This window comes from Ascaphus truei, chromosome 22 (genome assembly GCF_040206685.1).
Source record: "Ascaphus truei isolate aAscTru1 chromosome 22, aAscTru1.hap1, whole genome shotgun sequence".
Lineage (NCBI taxonomy): Eukaryota > Metazoa > Chordata > Amphibia > Anura > Ascaphidae > Ascaphus > Ascaphus truei.
The window spans coordinates 6,757,063-6,781,041 of NC_134504.1; the positions used below are offsets into that span (position 1 = coordinate 6,757,063).

Genomic DNA, 23,979 nt, shown 5'->3' on the forward strand with positions numbered 1-23,979 from the left:
TCCTGCGCTGATAAATACAGTACTGCCCGCTCCTCTCCTGCACTGATAAATACAGTACTGCCCGCTCCTCTCCTGTGCTGATAAATACAGTACTGCCCGCTCCCCTCCTGCGCTGATAAATACAGTACTGCCCGCTCCCCTCCTGCGCTGATAAATACAGTACTGCCTGCTCCTCTCCTGCACTGATAAATACAGTACTGCCCGCTCCTCTCCTGCGCTGATAAATACAGTACTGCCCCCTCCTCTCCTGCGCTGATACATACAGTACTGCCCGCTCCTCTCCTGTGCTGATAAATACAGTACTGCCCGCTCCCCTCCTGCGCTGATAAATACAGTACTGCCCGCTCCTCTCCTGCGCTGATAAATACAGTACTGCCCGCTCCTCTCCTGCGCTGATAAATACAGTACTGCCCGCTCCTCTCCTGTGCTGATAAATACAGTACTGCCCGCTCCCCTCCTGCGCTGATAAATACAGTACTGCCCGCTCCCCTCCTGCGCTGATAAATACAGTACTGCCCGCTCCTCTCCTGCGCTGATACAGTACTGCCCGCTCCTCTCCTGCGCTGATAAATACAGTACTGCCCGCTCCCCTCCTGCGCTGATAAATACAGTACTGCCCGCTCCTCTCCTGCGCTGATACATACAGTACTGCCCGCTCCTCTCCTGCGCTGATAAATACAGTACTGCCAGCTCCTCTCCTGCGCTGATAAATACAGTACTGCCCGCTCCTCTCCTGTGCTGATAAATACAGTACTGCCCGCTCCCCTCCTGCGCTGATAAATACAGTACTGCCCGCTCCCCTCCTGCGCTGATAAATACAGTACTGCCCGCTCCTCTCCTGCGCTGATACAGTACTGCCCGCTCCTCTCCTGCGCTGATAAATACAGTACTGCCCGCTCCCCTCCTGCGCTGATAAATACAGTACTGCCCGCTCCTCTCCTGCGCTGATACATACAGTACTGCCCGCTCCTCTCCTGCGCTGATAAATACAGTACTGCCCGCTCCTCTCCTGCGCTGATAAATACAGTACTGCCCGCTCCCCTCCTGCGCTGATACATACAGTACTGCCTGCTCCTCTCCTGCGCTGATACATACAGTACTGCCCGCTCCTCTCCTGCGCTGATACATACAGTACTGCCCGCTCCTCTCCTGCGCTGATAAATACAGTACTGCCCGCTCCCCTCCTGCGCTGATACATACAGTACTGCCCGCTCCCCTCCTGCGCTGATACATACAGTACTGCCTGCTCCTCTCCTGCGCTGATAAATACAGTACTGCCCGCTCCCCTCCTGCGCTGATAAATACAGTACTGCCCGCTCCTCTCCTGCGCTGATACATACAGTACTGCCCGCTCCCCTCCTGCGCTGATACATACAGTACTGCCCGCTCCCCTCCTGCGCTGATACATACAGTACTGCCCGCTCCCCTCCTGCGCTGATACATACAGTACTGCCCGCTCCTCTCCTGCACTGATAAATACAGTACTGCCCGCTCCTCTCCTGCGCTGATAAATACAGTACTGCCCGCTCCCCTCCTGCGCTGATACATACAGTACTGCCCGCTCCTCTCCTGCGCTGATAAATACAGTACTGCCCGCTCCCCTCCTGCGCTGATACATACAGTACTGCCCGCTCCCCTCCTGCGCTGATAAATACAGTACTGCCCGCTCCTCTCCTGCGCTGATACATACAGTACTGCCCGCTCCCCTCCTGCGCTGATACATACAGTACTGCCCGCTCCCCTCCTGCGCTGATACATACAGTACTGCCCGCTCCTCTCCTGCGCTGATAAATACAGTACTGCCCGCTCCTCTCCTGCGCTGATAAATACAGTACTGCCCGCTCCTCTCCTGCGCTGATAAATACAGTACTGCCCGCTCCCCTCCTGCGCTGATACATACAGTACTGCCCCCTCCTCTCCTGCGCTGATAAATACAGTACTGCCCGCTCCTCTCCTGTGCTGATAAATACAGTACTGCCCGCTCCTCTCCTGCGCTGATAAATACAGTACTGCCCGCTCCTCTCCTGCACTGATAAATACAGTACTGCCCGCTCCTCTCCTGTGCTGATAAATACAGTACTGCCCGCTCCTCTCCTGCGCTGATACATACAGTACTGCCCGCTCCTCTCCTGCGCTGATACATACAGTACTGCCCGCTCCTCTCCTGCGCTGATACATACAGTACTGCCCGCTCCTCTCCTGTGCTGATACATACAGTACTGCCCGCTCCTCTCCTGCGCTGATACATACAGTACTGCCCCCTCCTCTCCTGCGCTGATACATACAGTACTGCCCCCTCCTCTCCTGCGCTGATACATACAGTACTGCCCGCTCCTCTCCTGCGCTAATACATACAGTACTGCCCCCTCCTCTCCTGCGCTGATACATACAGTACTGCCCGCTCCTCTCCTGCGCTGATAAATACAGTACTGCCCCCTCCTCTCCTGCACTGATAAATACAGTACTGCCCGCTCCTCTCCTGTGCTGATAAATACAGTACTGCCCGCTCCTCTCCTGTGCTGATAAATACAGTACTGCCCGCTCCTCTCCTGCGCTGATACATACAGTACTGCCCGCTCCTCTCCTGCGCTGATACATACAGTACTGCCCGCTCCTCTCCTGCGCTGATAAATACAGTACTGCCCGCTCCCCTCCTGCGCTGATAAATACAGTACTGCCCCCTCCTCTCCTGCGCTGATACATACAGTACTGCCCGCTCCTCTCCTGCGCTGATACATACAGTACTGCCCGCTCCTCTCCTGCGCTGATACATACAGTACTGCCCGCTCCTCTCCTGCGCTGATACATACAGTACTGCCCGCTCCTCTCCTGCGCTGATAAATACAGTACTGACCGCTCCTCTCCTGCGCTGATAAATACAGTACTGCCCGCTTCTCTCCTGCGCTGATAAATACAGTACTGCCGCTCCTCTCCTGCGCTGATAAATACAGTACTGCCCGCTCCTCTCCTGCGCTGATATATACAGTACTGCCCGCTCCTCTCCTGCGCTGATAAATACAGTACTGCCCGCTCCTCTCCTGCGCTGATAAATACAGTACTGCCCGCTCCTCTCCTGCGCTGATAAATACAGTACTGCCCGCTCCTCTCCTGCGCTGATACATACAGTACTGCCCGCTCCTCTCCTGCGCTGATACATACAGTACTGCCCGCTCCTCTCCTGCGCTGATAAATAAAGTACTGCCCGCTCCTCTCCTGCGCTGATACATACAGTACTGCCCGCTCCTCTCCTGCGCTGATATATACAGTACTGCCCGCTCCTCTCCTGCGCTGATACATACAGTACTGCCCGCTCCTCTCCTGCACTGATACATACAGTACTGCCCGCTCCTCTCCTGCGCTGATACATACAGTACTGCCCCCTCCTCTCATGCGCTGATACATACAGTACTGCCCGCTCCTCTCCTGCGCTGATACATACAGTACTGCCCGCTCCTTTCCTGCGCTGATACATACAGTACTGCCCCCTCCTCTCCTGCGCTGATACATACAGTACTGCCCGCTCCTCTCCTGCGCTGATAAATACAGTACTGCCCGCTCCTATCCTGCGCTGATACATACAGTACTGCCCGCTCCTCTCCTGCGCTGATACATACAGTACTGCCCGCTCCTCTCCTGCGCTGATACATACAGTACTGCCCGCTCCTCTCCTGCGCTGATACATACAGTACTGCCCGCTCCTCTCCTGCGCTGATACATACAGTACTGCCCCCTCCTCTCCTGCGCTGATACATACAGTACTGCCCCCTCCTCTCCTGTGCTGATACATACAGTACTGCCCGCTCCTCTCCTGCGCTGATACATACAGTACTGCCCCCTCCTCTCCTGCGCTGATACATACAGTACTGCCCCCTCCTCTCCTGCGCTGATACATACAGTACTGCCCCCTCCTCTCCTGCGCTGATACATACAGTACTGCCTGCTCCTCTCCTGTGCTGATACATACAGTACTGCCCGCTCCTCTCCTGCGCTGATAAATACAGTACTGCCCGCTCTTCTCCTGTGCTGATACATACAGTACTGCCCGCTCCTCTCCTGCGCTGATAAATACATTACTGCCCGCTCCCCTCCTGCGCTGATAAATACAGTACTGCCCGCTCCTCTCCTGTGCTGATAAATACAGTACTGCCCGCTCCTCTCCTGCGCTGATAAATACAGTACTGCCCGCTCCTCTCCTGCGCTGATAAATACAGTACTGCCCGCTCCTCTCCTGCGCTGATAAATACATTACTGCCCGCTCCTCTCCTGCGCTGATATATACAGTACTGCCCGCTCCTCTCCTGCGCTGATACATACAGTACTGCCCCCTCCTCTCCTGTGCTGATACATACAGTACTGCCCGCTCCTCTCCTGCGCTGATAAATACAGTACTGCCCGCTCCTCTCCTGCGCTGATACATACAGTACTGCCCGCTCCTCTCCTGCGCTGATACATACAGTACTGCCCGCTCCTCTCCTGCGCTGATATATACAGTACTGCCCGCTCCTCTCCTGTGCTGATACATACAGTACTGCCCGCTCCTCTCCTGCGCTGATACATACAGTACTGCCCGCTCCTCTCCTGCGCTGATATATACAGTACTGCCCGCTCCTCTCCTGCGCTGATAAATATAGTACTGCCCGCTCCTCTCCTGCGCTGATATATACAGTACTGCCCACTCCTCTCCTGTGCTGATATATACAGTACTGCAGGAACTCAGTGGGAATTAGTAGAGGAAAGTATTGTGTTGTATACACACACACACACACACCCACCCTGCTCTTGAGCACATGTATATAGTATATATACCCTTCTCTTGCCCGTGTCACAGATGCACCTGCATCTATGGGACGCCCACCATGTATATAGATCTGTTGGCGCAGCCAGACTTCACCTCGCTCACCTCCAGCCTCACCTGCGGTAAGTGACTTTAACCCTCGGGTGCCCAGTGCCCTCATTCCCCCTTTCTTGCTAATCGTCTCATTAGCATAACGAGCCCAGGAGACTGGCAGTGTTCCACCAGCAGGTGGCAGCGCAGGGAGGATTCATTGTAGCGGCTGCAACCTGTGTATGACCTCGATCCTTCTGTATGGGACAGTGGTCTGGGGGGTTGGGTGCCTGGGAAAGAGAGGGTATTATCTGGGTATCGTCCCCGTCACTGCAGTCTCTGTGTGGGACAGTGGTCTGGGGGTTAGTACCTGGGAGGAGAGGATATTACCCGGGTATCGTCCCCGTCACTGCAGTCTCTGTATGGGACAGTGGTCTGGGGGGTTGGGTGCCTGGGAGGAGAGGGTGTTACCCGGGTATCGTCCCCGTCACTGCGGTCTCTGTATGGGACAGTGGTCTGGGGGGTTAGTACCTGGGAGGAGAGGGTATTATCTGGGTATCGTCCCCGTCACTGCAGTCTCTGCATGGGACAGTGGTCTGGGGGTTAGTACCTGGGAGGAGAGGGTGTTACCCGGGTATCGTCCCCGTCACTGCAGTCTCTGTATGGGACAGTGGTCTGGGGGGTTAGTACCTGGGAGGAGAGGGTGTTACCCGGGTATCGTCCCCGTCACTGCAGTCTCTGTATGGGACAGTGGTCGGGGGGTTAGTACCTGGGAGGAGAGGGTATTACCTGGGTATCGTCCTAGTCACTGCAGTCTCTGTATGGGACAGTGGTCGGGGGGGTTAGGTGCCTGGGAGGAGAGGGTATTACCCGGGTATCGTCCCCGTCACTGCAGTCTCTGTATGGGACAGTGGTCGGGGGGTTAGTACCTGGGAGGAGAGGGTATTACCTGGGTATCGTCCTAGTCACTGCAGTCTCTGTATGGGACAGTGGTCGGGGGGGTTAGGTGCCTGGGAGGAGAGGGTATTACCCGGGTATCGTCCCCGTCACTGCAGTCTCTGCATGGGACAGTGGTCGGGGGGGTTAGGTGCCTGGGAGGAGAGGGTATTACCCGGGTATCGTCCCCGTCACTGCAGTCTCTGTATGGGACAGTGGTCTGGGGGGTTAGTACCTGGGAGGAGAGGGTGTTACCCGGGTATCGTCCCCGTCACTGCAGTCTCTGCATGGGACAGTGGTCGGGGGGTTAGTACCTGGGAGGAGAGGGTATTACCCGGGTATCGTCCCCGTCACTGCAGTCTCTGCATGGGACAGTGGTCTGGGAGGAGAGGGTGTTACCTGGGAGGAGAGGGTGTTACCTGGGAGGAGAGGGTATTACCCGGGTATCGTCCCCGTCACTGCAGTCTCTGTGGCTGGTTGGATTTCTTTATTTTGGCTTCTAAATTCTCAAGCCTGACCTCTCTCACGACACCTCCGAGCATTACCCGAGCATGTGATCAGGTCATCGCTCCCCTTCCCTACTCCCAGAAATTATCCTTCCTGCTGCACCACCTCTCCCCCCCTCCCCCCCTCCCCCCAGAAGTCCCCCTTCTAGAAGTAAACTCCCTTTCTTCCTCCCTCTCTCACCTGTTCTTCTCTCGCCTCCTCCTCCTGTACTCATGCCTCACCCCCCCCCCCACAGGAGTTACCTCTTCTCCCTCCCCTATAGTAATGTCCCACCCCCTCCCAGGAATTACTTGCACCACCCCTGCCACCCCCCCCCATGTAATAATTTCTCCCACTCCCCCTCGCCCCCCCCCTGTATTTATGCCTCCCCCTACCCCTCCAGGCTTCATAGCTGGATCCATTGCACCCCCCGAGCTGATGAGAAAGATAGTGACTGAGAGCACCATCAAAGAGATTGTGGTGAGTGTGCGCACACGGGGGGGCGGGGGTGTGGGGGGGAAGCGGGGGTGTGGGGGGGAAGCGGGGGTGTGGGGGGGAAGCGGGGGTGTGGGGGGGAGCGTTCCGAGGTGAGAGACAGGCGCAAGCGTTTGTCATTGCATGAACCACTTTTATACACCAAGGTTTATATAAGAAAATATACAATTTGGGGGGAATCTTTTTTGGAGGGGGGGGAAGAGGTGGGTCGGGGGGTCTTTTGGAGGAGGGGGGGGGGAAGAGGTGGGTCGGGGGGTCTTTTGGAGGAGGGGGGGAAGTCTTTTTTTTTTTTTTAAGGGGGAGGATGGGGGTCTTCTGGCAAAGAGGTGGCGAGGATTTTGGAGGAGGGTTGTGTGGTCAGGGAAGGAGAGGGGGGTTTGGGGCAGGGGTAGATGAGGGGGATCTCTGGGGTCACGGGTCGTTATCTGGAGAGGTGGGAATAAATAGATAAATACAGGGAGCGTATCGGGGGTCACACGGAGTCAATCACGCACAGGGGGGAAGCGGATACACAAGTGCGGGGGTGTCGGGAGGGGCTCGCCCCGCTCTCTGGTCCCAGATATATATACACATATACACACATACACATATATATATATATACACACACACACTATGCTGTTGGTTGATGCTGCTGGATGGTGCAGGGCGTGTAAGTAATTGGGGGTTGGGCGAAGACGAGATGAGTCCGGACACTGTGGGAGAAGCGTCTGGCTGGTCCTAGAGGTCAGTAGCGGACACTGTGGGAGGATTGTCTGGCTGGTCCTAGAGGTCAGTAGCGGACACTGTGGGAGAAGCGTCTGGCTGGTCCTAGAGGTCAGTAGCGGACACTGTGGGAGAAGCGTCTGGCTGGTCCTAGAGGTCAGTAGCGGACACTGTGGGAGAAGCGGCTGGCTGGTCCTAGAGGTCAGTAGCGGACACTGTGGGAGAAGCGGCTGGCTGGTCCTAGAGGTCAGTAGCGGACACTGTGGGAGAAGCGGCTGGTCCTACAGGTCAGTAGTTTGCTGGTTGGTCACAGTCAACAGGACTGTCCATTAGGAGCCTGTCATAAGGGGGGGAGAACAGTGGTTACCCCAACTCTGTGCTTCTTACCCCCTTCCGCAGGGTATGCTTGATTATTGCCCCCTCCCTGTACATAGCATAGATATAGATTATCTCCCAACCATCCCCCCTCTCCTTTACTTCCACCAGGTCTCTCTCTCCCCTTCTCTCTTCTCTCTCCCCTTCTCTCTTCTCCCTCCCCTTCTCTCTTCTCTCTCCCCTTCTCTCTTCTCCCCCTCCTTCTCTCTTCCCCTTCTCTCTTCTCCCTCTCCTTCCCTCTCCTCCCTCCCCTTCTCTCTTTTCTCTCCCCTTCTCTCTTCTCTCTCCCAGCCACCTTTCTCTCTCGCTGCCCCTCGCTCTCTCTCTTGCTGCTGCCCCCTCGCTCTCTCTCTTGCTGCTGCCCCCCGCTCTCTCTTGCTGCTGCCCCCCCGCTCTCTCTCTTGCTGCTGCCCCCCCCGCTCTCTCTCTTGCTGCTGCCCCCCCCGCTCTCTCTCTTGCTGCTGCCCCCCGCTCTCTCTCTTGCTGCTGCCCCCCGCTCTCTCTCTTGCTGCTGCCCCCCGCTCTCTCTGTTGCTGCTGCCCCCTGCTCTCTCTTGCTGCTGCCCCCTGCTCTCTCTCTTGCTGCTGCCCCCTGCTCTCTCTCTTGCTGCTGCCACCTGCTCTCTCTCTTGCTGCTGCCCCCCGCTCTCTCTCTTGCTGCTGCCCCCCCGCTCTCTTTCTTGCTGCTGCCCTTCCGCTCTCTCTCTTGCTGCTGCCCCCCCGCTCTCTCTCACTGCACCCCCTCTCCCTCTCTCTCCTGCTGCCCTCTCTCTCTCTCTCTCGCTGCCCCCCCTCTCTCTCTTGCTGCTGCCCCCCGTGCTCTCTCTCTCTTGCTGCTGCCCCCCTGCTCTCTCTCGCTGCTGAAGCCTCTCCCTCTCTCTCCTGCTGCCCCCTCTCTCTCTTGCTGCTGCCCCCCCTGCTCTCTCTCTCTCTTGCTGCCCCAACGCTCTCTCTTGCTGCCCCCCCTGCTCTCTCGCTTCCCCCCTGCTCTCTCTTGCTTCCCCCCTGCTCTCTCGCTGCCCCTCTGCTTTCTCTCTCTTGCTTACCCCCCTGCTCTCTCTCTCTTGCTTCCCCCCCTGCTCTCTCTCTCTCTTCCCCCCCTGCTCTCTCTCTCGCTTCCCCCCCTGCTCTCTCTCCCGCTTCCCCCCCTGCTTTCTCTCTCTTGCTGCCCCCCACGCTCTCTCTCTCGCCAGCCCGTGTACGCGCACTCCCGTGTTGCTTTTCTGGGGGGGGGCTCTCCCTAATTGTGTTACCTGTTTAATGGCGCTCTCCCTTGCGCTGCTTCTTTGCCGGTTGTTTGCAGTTGCGGAAAGCCCCGGTGTCTCTCAGCTGCTGCCCACGGTACTGGGCGGGGCCGCTGCAGGTGGCATCAGGGCGCACACGGCTGCCGTCCACCCACCTGCAGCCAAAGAAACATCAGGAGGTTTGGGATGTGGAGGTTGGAGCATGGCCGTGGCACGTGGCGCTCAGCGTGTCTCTGTGTGGCACCACCGGACCTTTCCTGACTTACCTGCGCAGGGCGGCCAGTTGGCAGGAGCAGTGCCAGGGGTTGCTGCCCAACGCCAGGCTCTGCAGGGAGGAGTACGGGGTGTTTGCAGGAAGGTGGCTCAGCTTGTTCCCCTCCACGTCCAGTGTTTTCAGGGTCGTGACCCCAACGAAGGCTTTGTCTGAAAACTGAAGCACACGTTCTACAGATTCAGATTTGGGGGGGAACGTGCGCCCGATATCAGCCCCCCAACTTCTTCCCTCCCCACCACCTGTGCTATCCCCACCCCTCCACTCTCCTGCATCATGTCTGATCGGAACCTTCCGTGTCACTGGACATGTCCACCTTGGTTTGGGAACCTCCATGACCTCTAGGCCGGGACCCGTGCAGATATGCCCGGGAACCATGCAGATATGCCCAGGAACCATGCAGATATGCCCAGGACCCATGCAGATATGCCCAGGAACCATGCAGATATGCCCAGGACCCATGCAGATATGCCCAGGAACCATGCAGATATGCCCAGGACCCATGTAGATATGCCCAGGAACCATGCAGATATGCCCAGGAACCATGCAGATATGCCCAGGACCCATGCAGATATGCCCAGGAACCATGCAGATATGCCCGAGAACCATGCAGATATGCCCAGGACCCGTGCAGATATGCCCAGGACCCGTGCAGATATGCCCAGGAACCATGCAGATATGCCCAGGAACCATGCAGATATGCCCAGGAACCATGCAGATATGCCCAGGAACCATGCAGATATGTCCGAGAACCATGCAGATATGCCCAGGAACCCGTGCAGATATGCCCGAGAACCATGCAGATATGCCCGAGAACCATGCAGATATGCCCAGGAACCATGCAGATATGCCCAGGAACCATGCAGATATGCCCAGGAACCATGCAGATATGCCCAGGAACCATGCAGATATGCCCAGGAACCATGCAGATATGCCCAGGAACCATGCAGATATGCCCAGGAACCATGCAGATATGCCCAGGAACCATGCAGATATGCCCAGGAACCATGCAGATATGCCCAGGAACCCGTGCAGATATGCCCGAGAACCATGCAGATATGCCCAGGACCCGTGCAGATATGCCCAGGAACCATGCAGATATGCCCAGGAACCATGCAGATATGCCCGAGAACCCATGCAGATATGCCCAGGAACCCGTGCAGATATGCCCAGGAACCCGTGCAGATATGCCCAGGACCCATGCAGATATGCCCAGGAACCATGCAGATATGCCCAGGAACCATGCAGATATGCCCAGGAACCATGCAGATATGCCCAGGAACCATGCAGATATGCCCAGGAACCATGCAGATATGCCCAGGAACCATGCAGATATGCCCAGGAACCATGCAGATATGCCCAGGACCCGTGCAGATATGCCCAGGAACCGTGCAGATATGCCCAGGACCCGTGCAGATATGCCCAGGAACCATGCAGATATGCCCAGGAACCATGCAGATATGCCCGAGAACCCATGCAGATATGCCCAGGAACCCGTGCAGATATGCCCAGGAACCCGTGCAGATATGCCCAGGACCCATGCAGATATGCCCAGGAACCATGCAGATATGCCCAGGAACCCATGCAGATATGCCCAGGAACCCATGCAGATATGCCCAGGACCCATGCAGATATGCCCAGGAACCATGCAGATATGCCCAGGAACCATGCAGATATGCCCAGGAACCATGCAGATATGCCCAGGAACCATGCAGATATGCCCGAGAACCATGCAGATATGCCCAGGAACCCGTGCAGATATGCCCAGGAACCCGTGCAGATATGCCCGAGAACCATGCAGATATGCCCAGGAACCATGCAGATATGCCCGAGAACCATGCAGATATGCCCAGGAACCATGCAGATATGCCCGAGAACCCGTGCAGATATGCCCAGGAACCCGTGCAGATATGCCCAGGAACCCGTGCAGATATGCCCGAGAACCATGCAGATATGCCCAGGAACCATGCAGATATGCCCAGGAACCATGCAGATATGCCCAGGAACCATGCAGATATGCCCAGGAACCCATGCAGATATGCCCAGGAACCATGCAGATATGCCCAGGAACCATGCAGATATGCCCGAGAACCATGCAGATATGCCCAGGAACCCGTGCAGATATGCCCGAGAACCATGCAGATATGCCCAGGAACCATGCAGATATGCCCGAGAACCATGCAGATATGCCCAGGAACCATGCAGATATGCCCAGGAACCATGCAGATATGCCCAGGAACCATGCAGATATGCCCAGGAACCATGCAGATATGCCCAGGAACCATGCAGATATGCCCAGGAACCATGCAGATATGCCCAGGAACCATGCAGATATGCCCAGGAACCATGCAGATATGCCCGAGAACCATGCAGATATGCCCAGGAACCATGCAGATATGCCCGAGAACCATGCAGATATGCCCAGGAACCATGCAGATATGCCCAGGAACCATGCAGATATGCCCAGGAACCATGCAGATATGCCCAGGAACCATGCAGATATGCCCAGGAACCATGCAGATATGCCCGAGAACCATGCAGATATGCCCAGGAACCATGCAGATATGCCCGAGAACCATGCAGATATGCCCAGGAACCATGCAGATATGCCCAGGAACCATGCAGATATGCCCAGGAACCATGCAGATATGCCCAGGAACCATGCAGATATGCCCAGGAACCATGCAGATATGCCCAGGAACCATGCAGATATGCCCAGGAACCGTGCAGATATGCCCAGGAACCATGCAGATATGCCCAGGAACCGTGCAGATATGCCCAGGAACCGTGCAGATATGCCCAGGACCCGTGCAGATATGCCCAGGAACCATGCAGATATGCCCAGGAACCATGCAGATATGCCCGAGAACCATGCAGATATGCCCAGGAACCATGCAGATATGCCCAGGAACCATGCAGATATGCCCAGGAACCATACAGATATGCCCAGGACCCGTGCAGATATGCCCAGGACCCGTGCAGATATGCCCAGGAACCCATGCAGATATGCCCAGGAACCATGCAGATATGCCCAGAAACCGTGCAGATATGCCCAGGAACCGTGCAGATATGCCCAGGAACCATGCAGATATGCCCAGGAACCATGCAGATATGCCCAGGAACCATGCAGATATGCCCAGGAACCATGCAGATATGCCCAGGAACCATGCAGATATGCCCGAGAACCATGCAGATATGCCCAGGAACCATGCAGATATGCCCGAGAACCATGCAGATATGCCCAGGAACCATGCAGATATGCCCAGGAACCATGCAGATATGCCCAGGAACCATGCAGATATGCCCAGGAACCATGCAGATATGCCCAGGAACCATGCAGATATGCCCGAGAACCATGCAGATATGCCCAGGAACCATGCAGATATGCCCGAGAACCATGCAGATATGCCCAGGAACCATGCAGATATGCCCAGGAACCATGCAGATATGCCCAGGAACCATGCAGATATGCCCAGGAACCATGCAGATATGCCCAGGAACCATGCAGATATGCCCAGGAACCATGCAGATATGCCCAGGAACCGTGCAGATATGCCCAGGAACCATGCAGATATGCCCAGGAACCGTGCAGATATGCCCAGGAACCGTGCAGATATGCCCAGGACCCGTGCAGATATGCCCAGGAACCATGCAGATATGCCCAGGAACCATGCAGATATGCCCGAGAACCATGCAGATATGCCCAGGAACCATGCAGATATGCCCAGGAACCATGCAGATATGCCCAGAAACCGTGCAGATATGCCCAGGAACCGTGCAGATATGCCCAGGACCCGTGCAGATATGCCCAGGAACCTGTGTTAACTCCGGAACTGGGAAGGATCATGCCCGTTCACTATGAAAGGTCCCAAACATTGAGGGAACTGGATTCTGCTTTTGTTACCTGGGAGCCTGCTCTGTGCATCTGGGGAAGTCTAAGCTGAGCTAGCCAGGTACCTCCTCCCCCAATCCCTCCCCTCTCACGCCCCCGTGGGTTACAGACAGAGACTGCTTTGTGAGCCGCAGGGAGAGACGGCTTTACACGAGACATCTCCTCAATAAACAGACTGTTCTTTATAAACACGGGAGCCTCTACATCAGCGGGAGCAGTTTCTGCAATTAACCCAATCAGTACGGCAAATGAGTGATCACCGGCATGTCCGACTCGAGCCCCTCTGCCTGTCCCCCCCCCTGGGTCCCACATCTAATGCTCTTTTAGCCAGTAGAACGCCGCTACCACCGCTGACCACTCACCTTCTCCAGACCCATGTGGTCCATGGACAGCGACTCCATGTAGCGCCCGAAGGACTGGAAGGCCAAATCGGGGATGACTTTGATGGGGTTCCGGGACATCTTGAGATCCTCCACCACCCTCAGTTTGCCGATGGCGGCCAGCGGGTAGGAGCTGAGCTGGTTTCCGTCCAGGTGGAAGATGGCCAGGTTCTCCACCTCGTCCAGCGAGCCGGGCTGCAGGGCGCCGATCTCGTTATCGGACAAGTAGAGCCAGCGCAGGTCCTTGGCCCCCGCGAAGGTCCCGGCTTTGACCTCCCGCACCTTGTTGCTGCTCAGCTGCAGGATGAAGAGGTTGGCCAGGGGGGACAGGAGCCCCTTGGGTAGCTCCACGATCCGGTTGTGATCCATGTAGAGGTAAGTGAGGCCCGCCAGCTCGTCGAAGGCCCCCGCGCCCAGCACGCTGATCTCATTGTGGGACAGGTAGAGGTAGACCAGCTTCTTGAGGCCTCGGAAGGCCCCGCTGGAGACCTCCCGGATCTGGCAGTGCTGCAGGTGCAGAGACACCAGCCCCTTCATCTCCTTGAAGGAGTTGGGGGCCAGCACCGGGAAGCTGTTCCTCTGCAGGTTCAGCAGTCGGGTCTGCTCGGCCACTTTGGGCAGTTTCTTGAGCCCGGCGGTGTCGCAGATCACGTGCTGCAGGTCCCCCCCGTGGCAGAGGCAGTTTGGGGGGCACGCCTGCAGAAGGGGGGCCGCGGCAGCCAGCAGGCTGAGCCCCAGGAGGAAGCTGGCACGCACCATGGTGAGCGCAGAGCAGGGAGTGCGCGAGACTGCCGCACACGCGCCTATTTATAACATTAAATTAGATGGAAAAAAAAAACCCACCCTGCGAGCGGCAGCCAAACTGGGACGTGGAGGAGGCAGGTATTTTTTGGGAAGAGGATGTGAAATTAACCCTCTCTGCGCCACAGAGTCATTTTGATCCCATAAGGAGCGGGGGCTATGAAGGTCGTTCTGATTTGATGCAGAGGGGACGGGGCGTTCTCCGGCTGGGGGAAAACAAGATGAAATCTGAGAAATGTCTCTTCTCCCGGCCCCCACCCCGATGGTCTGTTTCACCCCGCCCCCACCCCGATGGGTTGTCTTGCCCCTGCACTGCCTGTCTCACCCCACCCCCACCCCGATGGGTTTTCTTGCCCCTGCACTGTCTGCCTGGCTCACCCCGGTGTTTCCGGCCCGATTTTTGTGTTTTTGGTTCGGGCAGAAGTGGCTGTGACACTCGCTGAGGATGGGGGGGGGGTCTTGAGCTCTTCACATTGGGCTGCGCAGTGTGTGCCCCTCTGCGTCTCCCTGCCTGGCAGCTTCTCCGCACGCCTGGCAGCTTCTCTGCACACGCCTGGCAGCTTCTCTGCACACCTGGGTTACATTTCGTAGGCTCAGTCTCACTATGCCAGGTAATGTGTTATTTTTAAATCTCTGCTTTGATTGTATTTGAGGGAGAAGCCCTATGCCCTGTGTGCTGGGGGGGAGGGTGGAGAGCTGGCCGGGTGCCCCTGTGGGTAGGGGGGGGGGTGGCTGTCAGGGTATCCCGGTGGGTAGGGAGGGGGTTAGCTAGCAGGGTGCTCCTGTGGGTAGGGGTGTGTGGCTGGCAGGGTGCCCCTGTGGGTAAGGGGAGGCTGGCAGGGTGACCATGTGGGTAGGGGGGGAGGCTGGCAGGGTGCCCCTGGCAGGGTGCCCCTGTGGGTAGGGGGGGAGGCTGGCAGGGTGCCCCTGTGGGTAGGGGTGTGTGGCTGGCAGGGTGCCCCTGTGGGTAGGGGGGGGAGGCTGGCAGGGTGCCCCTGTGGGTAGGGGGGGGAGGCTGGCAGGGTGCCCCTGTGGGTAGGGGGGGGGAGGCTGGCAGGGTGCCCCTGTGGGTAGGGGGGGAGGCTGGCAGGGTGCCCCTGTGGGTAGGGGGGAGGCTGGCAGGGTGCCCCTGTGGGTAGGGGGGGAGGCTGGCAGGGTGCCCCTGTGGGTAGGGGGGGGAGACTGGCAGGGTGCCCCTGTGGGTAGGGGGGGGAGGCTGGCAGGGTGCCCCTGTGGGAAGGGGGGCGAGGCTGGCAGGGTGCCCCTGTGGGAAGGGGGGCGAGGCTGGCAGGGTGCCCCTGTGGGTAGGGGGGGAGGCTGGCAGGGTGCCCCTGTGGGTACGGGGGCGAGGCTGGCAGGGTGCCCCTGTGGGTAGGGGGGCGAGGCTGGCAGGGTGCCCCTGTGGGTAGGGGGGGGAGGCTGGCAGGGTGCCCCTGTGGGTAGGGGGGGGAGGCTGGCAGGGTGCCCCTGTGGGTAGGGGGCGAGGCTGGCAGGGTGCCCCTGTGGGTAGGGGGCGAGGCTGGCAGGGTGCCCCTGTGGGTAGGGGGCGAGGCTGGCAGGGTGCCCCTGTGGGTAGGGGGCGAGGCTGGCAGGGTGCCCCTTTGGGTAGGGGTGTGTGGCTGGCAGGGTGCCCCTGTGGGTAGGGGTGTGTGGCTGGCAGGGTGCCCCTGTGGGTAGGGGTGTGTGGCTGGCAGGGTGCCCCTGTGGGTAGGGGTGTGTGGCTGGCAGGGTGCCCCTGTGGGTAGGGGTGTGTGGCTGGCAGGGTGCCCCTGTGGGTAGGGGTGTGTGGCTGGCAGGGTGCCCCTGTGGGTAGGGGGGGCGAGGCTGGCAGGGTGCCCTGTGGGCAGCGTGCCCTGTGGGCAGCGCGCTGGGCAGGAAGGTGACACCCTCTTGGCGCAGGAGATGTTTGTGTTCTCCGCTCTCTGCAGTTTGCGGCCGGACTGTCTGACTTTCAGTGTTTGGTTCTCTGTCTGAGCGAGAGACACTTTGTCATTTTGGTGACAATTAGTGATACAAACCAGTCACTGTGGGTGTAGCGTCGGCCGACGTGCTGTTCCTGTTGTTATGTGGTACCTCTAACCCCAATCCTGGCAGCCCTCTTCTCTGCCCATGGAAGCGCTCATCTCTGCCCTCGTCTCGGCCCCTAGCAGCACTCTTTTCTGCCCCTAGCAGCACTCTTTTCTGCCCCTAGCAGCACTCTTTTCTGCCCCTAGCAGCACTCTTTTCTGCCCCTAGCAGCACTCTTTTCTGCCCATAGCAGCACTCTTTTCTGCCCCTAGCAGCACTCTTTTCTGCCCCTAGCAGCACTCTTTTCTGCCCCTAGCAGCACTCTTTTCTGCCCCTAGCAGCACTCTTTTCTGCCCCTAGCAGCACTCTTTTCTGCCCCCCCATGTCAGCTCTCCTTTCTGCCCATGTCAGCTCTCCTTTCTGCCCATGTCAGCTCTCCTTTCTGCCCATGTCAGCTCTCCTTTCTGCCCATGTCAGCTCTCCTTTCTGCCCCCCCGTGTCAGCTCTCCTTTCTGCCCCCCCGTGTCAGCTCTCCTTTCTGCCCCCCGTGTCAGCTCTCCTTTCTGCCCCCCCGTGTCAGCTCTCCTTTCTGCCCCCCGTGTCAGCTCTCCTTTCTGCCCCCCCGTGTCAGCTCTCCTTTCTGCCCCCCCGTGTCAGCTCTCCTTTCTGCCCCACCGTGTCAGCTCTCCTTTCTGCCCCCCCGTGTCAGCTCTCCTTTCTGCCCCCCCGTGTCAGCTCTCCTTTCTGCCCCCCCGTGTCAGCTCTCCTTTCTGCCCCCCCGTGTCAGCTCTCCTTTCTGCCCCCCCGTGTCAGCTCTCCTTTCTGCCCCCCCGTGTCAGCTCTCCTTTCTGCCCCCCCGTGTCAGCTCTCCTTTCTGCCCCCCGTGTCAGCTCTCCTTTCTGCCCCCCGTGTCAGCTCTCCTTTCTGCCCCCCCGTGTCAGCTCTCCTTTCTGCCCCCCCGTGTCAGCTCTCCTTTCTGCCCCCCCGTGTCAGCTCTCCTTTCTGCCCCCCCGTGTCAGCTCTCCTTTCTGCCCCCCCGTGTCAGCTCTCCTTTCTGCCCCCCCCGTGTCAGCTCTCCTTTCTGCCCCCCCGTGTCAGCTCTCCTTTCTGCCCCCCCGTGTCAGCTCTCCTTTCTGCCCCCCCGTGTCAGCTCTCCTTTCTGCCCCCCCGTGTCAGCTCTCCTTTCTGCCCCCCCGTGTCAGCTCTCCTTTCTGCCCCCCCGTGTCAGCTCTCCTTTCTGCCCCCCCGTGTCAGCTCTCCTTTCTGCCCCCCCATGTCAGCTCTCCTTTCTGCCCCCCCATGTCAGCTCTCCTTTCTGCCCCCCCATGTCAGCTCTCCTTTCTGCCCCCCCATGTCAGCTCTCCTTTCTGCCCCCCCATGTCAGCTCTCCTTTCTGCCCCCCCATGTCAGCTCTCCTTTCTGCCCCCCCATGTCAGCTCTCCTTTCTGCCCCCCCATGTCAGCTCTCCTTTCTGCCCCCCCATGTCAGCTCTCCTTTCTGCCCCCCCATGTCAGCTCTCCTTTCTGCCCCCCCATGTCAGCTCTCCTTTCTGCCCCCCCCCATGTCAGCTCTCCTTTCTGCCCCCCCATGTCAGCTCTCCTTTCTGCCCCCCCATGTCAGCTCTCCTTTCTGCCCCCCCATGTCAGCTCTCCTTTCTGCCCCCCCATGTCAGCTCTCCTTTCTGCCCCCCCATGTCAGCTCTCCTTTCTGCCCCCCCATGTCAGCTCTCCTTTCTGCCCCCCCATGTCAGCTCTCCTTTCTGCCCCCCCATGTCAGCTCTCCTTTCTGCCCCCCCATGTCAGCTCTCCTTTCTGCCCCCCCATGTCAGCTCTCCTTTCTGCCCCCCCATGTCAGCTCTCCTTTCTGCCCCCCCATGTCAGCTCTCCTTTCTGCCCCCCCCATGTCAGCTCTCCTTTCTGCCCCCCCCCCCATGTCAGCTCTCCTTTCTGCCCCCCCCCATGGGCAGCTCTCCTTTCTGCCCCCCCCCCTGGGCAGCTCACCTTTCTGCCCCCCCCCCCCTGGGCAGCTCTCCTTTCTGCCCCCCCCCCTGGCAGCTCTCCTTTATGCGCCCCCCTGGGCAGCTCTCCTTTATGCGCCCCCCCCTGGGAAGCTCTCCTTTCTGCCCCCTCCCCATGGGCAGCTCTCCTTTCTGCCCCCCCCCATGGGCAGCTCTCCTTTCTGCCCCCCCCCATGGGCAGCTCTCCTTTCTGCCCCCTCCCCATGGGCAGCTCTCCTTTCTGCCCCCCCCCATGGGCAGCTCTCCTTTCTGCGCCCCCCCCCCATGTCAGCTCTCCTTTCTGTCCCCCCCCCATGTCAGCTCTCCTTTCTGTCCCCCCCCCATGTCAGCTCTCCTTTCTGTGACCCCCCCCCCCCATGGCAACTCTCCTTTCTGCGCCCCCTCCTGGGCAGCTCTCCTTTCTGCCACCTACCCCCCACACCCCCCCTGGCAGCTCTCCTCCCTGGGCAGCTCTCCTCTCTGCCCCTGCCTGGGCAGCTCTCCTGTCTGCCCTCCTCTCTGCCCCTGCCTGGGCAGCTCTCCTCCCTGCCCTCCTCTCTGCCCCTGCCTGGGCAGCTCTCCTCCCTGCCCTCCTCTCTGCCCCTGCCTGGGCAGCTCTCCTCCCTGCCCTCCTCTCTGCCCCTGCCTGGGCAGCTCTCCTCCCTGCCCTCCTCTCTGCCCCTGCCTGGGCAGCTCTCCTCCCTGCCCTTCCTGCTTCCTCCCTGGCAACTGCTGTGCTGTTGTGAGAAATGTCTCCGACCTCTCGTGTTGCTGCCACATGTCTCTTGGTTGTGAGACGCAGGACGGGCGCCTGGGTTGCAGCCAGGAATATGTGATGGGGTGATGGGGGGGGGGGGGGGGGAACGGCTGCCCCCGCGTTCTGTATAAACACTGCGAGGGGGGGGCTGCATATTAACCACTTCACTGCTGCCACGCCTCATACCCCCACACAGGTGTAGAAATGTGTGTGTGTGCATGCGTGTGAACACCACTTCCATGGTAAGGTGATGGTGCTGCGGTTATAACCGTGGCACACACCCCTCTCTCCCTTCGTGGCAAACACACTATTGGTGGAACGTGTGTGCACACACACCTTGGTGTATACACCCATACCCTCCGTGGCACGCCCACGTATACACGCACTCGGTGGTGCATACGTGGCTCCGGCTGACCCCGCTCTCTGCCCTCCCACCCCCATAACGTCCCCACGTGGTTCTCTGTGTCTCTGCAGGTGGGATACGGGACCACCGAGAACAGCCCTGTTACGTTCTTGGGATTTCCGCGCGATGATATTGTCCGCAAGACCGAGACGGTGGGGTACATCTTCCCCCACACTGAGGTAATTCTGGAGACCCCCGCCAGCCACTGACACGCGCGCTCCTCCATCCCCACCACTAATGGTCTCTCCCCCCCTCCCCCCCCCCCATCCCACTAGGCGAAGGTGGTGGACCAAGTCACCGGCCACATTGTCCCGCTGCACACGACTGGGGAGCTACTGATTCGGGGATACTGCGTTATGTTGGGGTACTGGGGGGACCCCGAGAAAACCAAGGAAGCCATTACACCCGAGAACTGGTACAGGACAGGGTGAGCGAGGGGGTTTGTGACCCTTTTTTTTTTTTTACACTGATTTTATTTGAGCCATCTACAAAAGAGAGGCAATCAATCTCCGACGCGTTTCGCACCTATTTCTCCCGGAGAATACAAGTCGGTAACCGTGGCGTATAATGAGCCTTGTTTGTTGAGCACCCATATACAACTCTTCCTGTTGGGGTGAGCGGGGAGGCTTTTGGTGTCCCTTGCCCTGTGCTGACACTGCACCCCTCCCACCCCATCTCACCCCCTTGTCTGACCCCAGAGACATTGCTTCGCTGGATGAGTTTGGATACTGCCGTATCGTCGGGCGCTGTAAAGACATGATCATCCGAGGAGGGGAGAACATTTATCCAGCCGAGATCGAGCACTTCCTGCACACGCACCCCAGCGTCGTGGAGGCACAGGTAAGCGGGGGGGGGGGGGGAGGGAGACTTGTAAAGGATATATGAGCTGCTCTGGCGGTGAGTGAGGACGCTGCAGAGGTTGGGTTATCGGGTCGAGGCTTGCCCACTGCCACTGCTGTCTCGCAGGTCGTCGGGGTGAAAGACGAGCGAATGGGCGAGGAGATCTGCGCGTGTCTCCGAATCCGAGAGGACAGGCCGTGCTCCGCAGAGGAGATCCGGGAATTCTGCAAGGGGAAGGTGAGAGAGACCCGGGGGAACCGGCGCCGGGACCAATCAGACAGAGGGAGGGGGGGGGGGGGAGGCACCGAGCCCTGGATAATTCGTGTAATTGGGAGACGCATTTTACATTTAGCACAATAAATCGGGACAAGTCGGTCGCCGCTGTAATTTCTGGGTAGTCTTTGCACCTTATCCCCCCCCCCCCACCCTCCCCCCAAATGTCTTCTCTCCTTTTATAATGCATCTCTCCCGACAGATCTCCCATTTTAAGATCCCGCGCTATGTTGTGTTTGTGAATGAATATCCGCTCACGGTGTCTGGAAAGGTGAGGAGGGGTCCCAGGAGTGGGGGGGAGGGCTGGTTGGGGGGAGGCTTATAAACCTGATGTCTCACGTGTCCATTCCAGATCCAGAAGTTTAAACTGAGAGAATTAATGGAGAAACGGCTGACGCTGTGAGGATGGAGACGCCCCCCGAAGCCCCCCAGCACCTCCCCCGAAGCCCCCCAGCACCTCCCCCGAAGCCCCCCAGCACCTCCTCGTTTCAATGATTTTTGTAATCCTACTTTTTTTTATAACCAAAGCGCCCCCCCCCCCGACTCTCTGCTTTATACCCCACACTCCCTGGGTCTGCTCCATACCCCCACCCCCCCCCCACATCTCTGATCTAGTTCTTCTTCCCCACCAGGTCTCTGCACCAACCCCTCCAGACCCCCCCGGACTCTCTGCTTTATACCCCACACTCCCTGGGTCTGCTCCATACCCCCCCCCCCCACATCTCTGATCTACTTATTCTTTCCCCCCAGGTCGCTGCACTATAGGCTCCCCTCTCCCCCCCCTTTGGTTCTCTGCTCCATATATGATTCCTCCCCACCCACCCCCCGATCTCTGCACTACAGCCGCTCCCGCCTTCAGGTGTTTGCACTATAGCCTCCCTCCTCAGGTTCCCTGCCATATATCTTTTCTCGCCCCCCCATATTCCCCCCTCCCTGGGTCTCTGCTCTGTATCCCCCCTCCCTGGGTCTCTGCTCTGTATCCCCCCTCCCTGGGTCTCTGCTCTGTATCCCCCCTCCCTGGGTCTCTGCTCTGTATCCCCCCTCCCTGGGTCTCTGCTCTGTATCCCCCCTCCCTGGGTCTCTGCTCTGTATACCCCCTCCCTTGGTCTCTGCTCTGTATCCCCCTCCCTGGGTCTCTGCTCTGTATACCCCCTCCCTGGGTCTCTGCTCTGTATCCCCCCTCCCTGGGTCTCTGCTCTGTATCCCCCCTCCCTGGGTCTCTGCTCTGTATCCCCCCTCCCTGGGTCTCTGCTCTGTATCCCCCTTCCCTGGGTCTCTGCTCTGTATCCCCCCTCCCTGGGTCTTTGCTCTGTATCCCCCCTGAATTAGTATATCCCGCACTCTGAGAGCCGCAGTGCGGACTGAACTTAACCAGTCCTGATTTCGCCAACGTGCCTTCTCCTGTACCCAGTGGGCACATTTACTCCCCGGGGGCAGCGTGGTGTCCCCCTTACCCGTCCTGTGCCCCGGGGGCAGCGTGGTGTCCCCCTTACCCGTCCTGTGCCCCGGGGGCAGCGTGGTGTCCCCCTTACCCGTCCTGTGCCCCGGGGGCAGCGTGGTGTCCCCCTTACCCGCGCTGTGCTGCTCTCCCCAGGAGCGCTGTACTTGGCGCGGGTTAGCACGCCGCCGCTGTACTTGGCGCGGGTTAGCACGCCGGCGCTGTACTTGGCGTGGGTTAGCACGCCGGCGCTGTACTTGGCGCGGGTTAGCACGCCGGCGCTGTACTTGGCGCGGGTTAGCACGCCGGCGCTGTACTTGGCGCGGGTTAGCACGCCGGCGCTGTACTTGGCGCGGGTTAGCACGCCGGCGCTGTACTTGGCGCGGGTTAGCATGCCGGCGCTGTACTTGGCGCGGGTTAGCACGCCGGCGCTGTACTTGGCGCGGGTTAGCACGCCGGCGCTGTACTTGGCGCGGGTTAGCACGCCGGCGCTGTACTTGGTGCGGGTTAGCATGCCGGCGCTGTACTTGGCGCGGGTTAGCACGCCGGCGCTGTACTTGGCGCGGGTTAGCACGCCGGCGCTGTACTTGGTGCAGGTTAGCACGCCGGCGCTGTACTTGGCGCGGGTTAGCACGCCGGCGCTGTACTTGGCGCGGGTTAGCACGCCGGCGCTGTACTTGCCGCTTTTTAGAAACAAATGTAAATGCTTTTTTATTTTTATTAAATGTTCCGATATTGTATGAAATATCCAAATTCTGTGTCCGTGAGAGAGTGACCCGATGTCCTCGCCTGTCCCGCTCTGCGCAATCCTCCGTCTGGTTATTGGGGTACAAAATCCAGTAGATGGAAGGGGCAGAATTGGGCAGTGTGGTTGGTGTAGAATTATAGGGGCATTATAACTCCCTGTGTGCACTACAGTACACTGCCTCCCATCATTCTGTATCATCCCTTACTATACCTCCCCCAACACCCCCGTATCACTCTCTCATTGTATAACCCCGCCCTATAGCTACTATTACCCCAGATAACTCCTCATATTACTCATATAACCCCCCCTTATAACTGCTCCTATTGCCCCATATAAGTATCCTCTCCGTAGAAGTCTCTGTTACTCCATATAACCATTCCTTATCATAACCTCTTCCTGATGCGTCGCTGACAGCATTGATACAATGTTTCACACACATGAGACACAGTGTGGCTGCAGTCTGGTCCCCGATAACACGACAACGCCTGGACCTGAATGTGACACGGGAATCGGGCCTATTGCCAAGGAAAGTTGTATTGGTCGCAAGTGCCTTCTCCAAACCAGAGCCACCAACTTCCACTGTGATTGAGGAGAAATGTTGGCGAGAGTCCCTACCCTCTGCTCTTCCATTACATGTAAAGGGTCGGGCCCACGCTGGTAATAAGGCGACTAGTTACTAATATCGTACAGTATAAACAGAATGAAAACATGCCACCGATGTGGAGACCATATCTCCAGCAGAATCCAGTGTTGTACATAACAGAGAGGCTCAGCTCCATGTGAAGTTCCAAGAAGGTCCACATGGGCCAATGTCCATTACCTGGTCAAAGTGGCGAGAAAGAGTCGGCAGCTCGTTCACGAGAGTATCTGGAAGGCAAAGCGGAGACGCTGCAGGGGGAGCAGGGAGTTCAATGGTGAAACATAAATACACTCAAAGGTCGTGTTTACCCATTGCTCAGTGCTTGCCTGTTGTGCTTGGGCTGGTGGGAAACGGGAAGTAATGGGGGTACCGGAGAGGAGACACTGGGAGGGGCGAGGGAGAGATCTGAATATGTATTTAATATATATATATCTGCCAGGGTCTTGGGTCCCTGTTTATTATAGAAAAA

At 58.4% G+C, this 23,979-nt stretch overlaps 2 protein-coding genes across 2 annotated transcripts; one reads left to right on the plus strand and one right to left on the minus strand.

Annotated features, from left to right (window-relative positions):
* The first annotated feature begins 4,829 nt into the window (after positions 1–4,829).
* Positions 4,830–22,869, plus strand: ACSF2 (acyl-CoA synthetase family member 2). Its single transcript, XM_075579817.1, has 8 exons — positions 4,830–4,917; positions 6,651–6,727; positions 19,643–19,750; positions 19,847–19,998; positions 20,270–20,411; positions 20,538–20,648; positions 20,887–20,955; positions 21,037–22,869. The coding sequence occupies exons 1-8, from the start codon at positions 4,857–4,859 to the stop codon at positions 21,085–21,087; spliced, it is 771 nt and encodes a 256-aa protein (XP_075435932.1). The 5' UTR covers positions 4,830–4,856; the 3' UTR covers positions 21,088–22,869.
* Positions 6,876–14,614, minus strand: CHAD (chondroadherin). Its single transcript, XM_075579816.1, has 4 exons — positions 13,590–14,614; positions 9,331–9,494; positions 9,074–9,219; positions 6,876–7,783 (listed from the first exon to the last, which is right to left on the minus strand). The coding sequence occupies exons 1-3, from the start codon at positions 14,364–14,366 to the stop codon at positions 9,078–9,080; spliced, it is 1,083 nt and encodes a 360-aa protein (XP_075435931.1). The 5' UTR covers positions 14,367–14,614; the 3' UTR covers positions 6,876–7,783; positions 9,074–9,077.
* Positions 22,870–23,979: the final 1,110 nt, after the last annotated feature.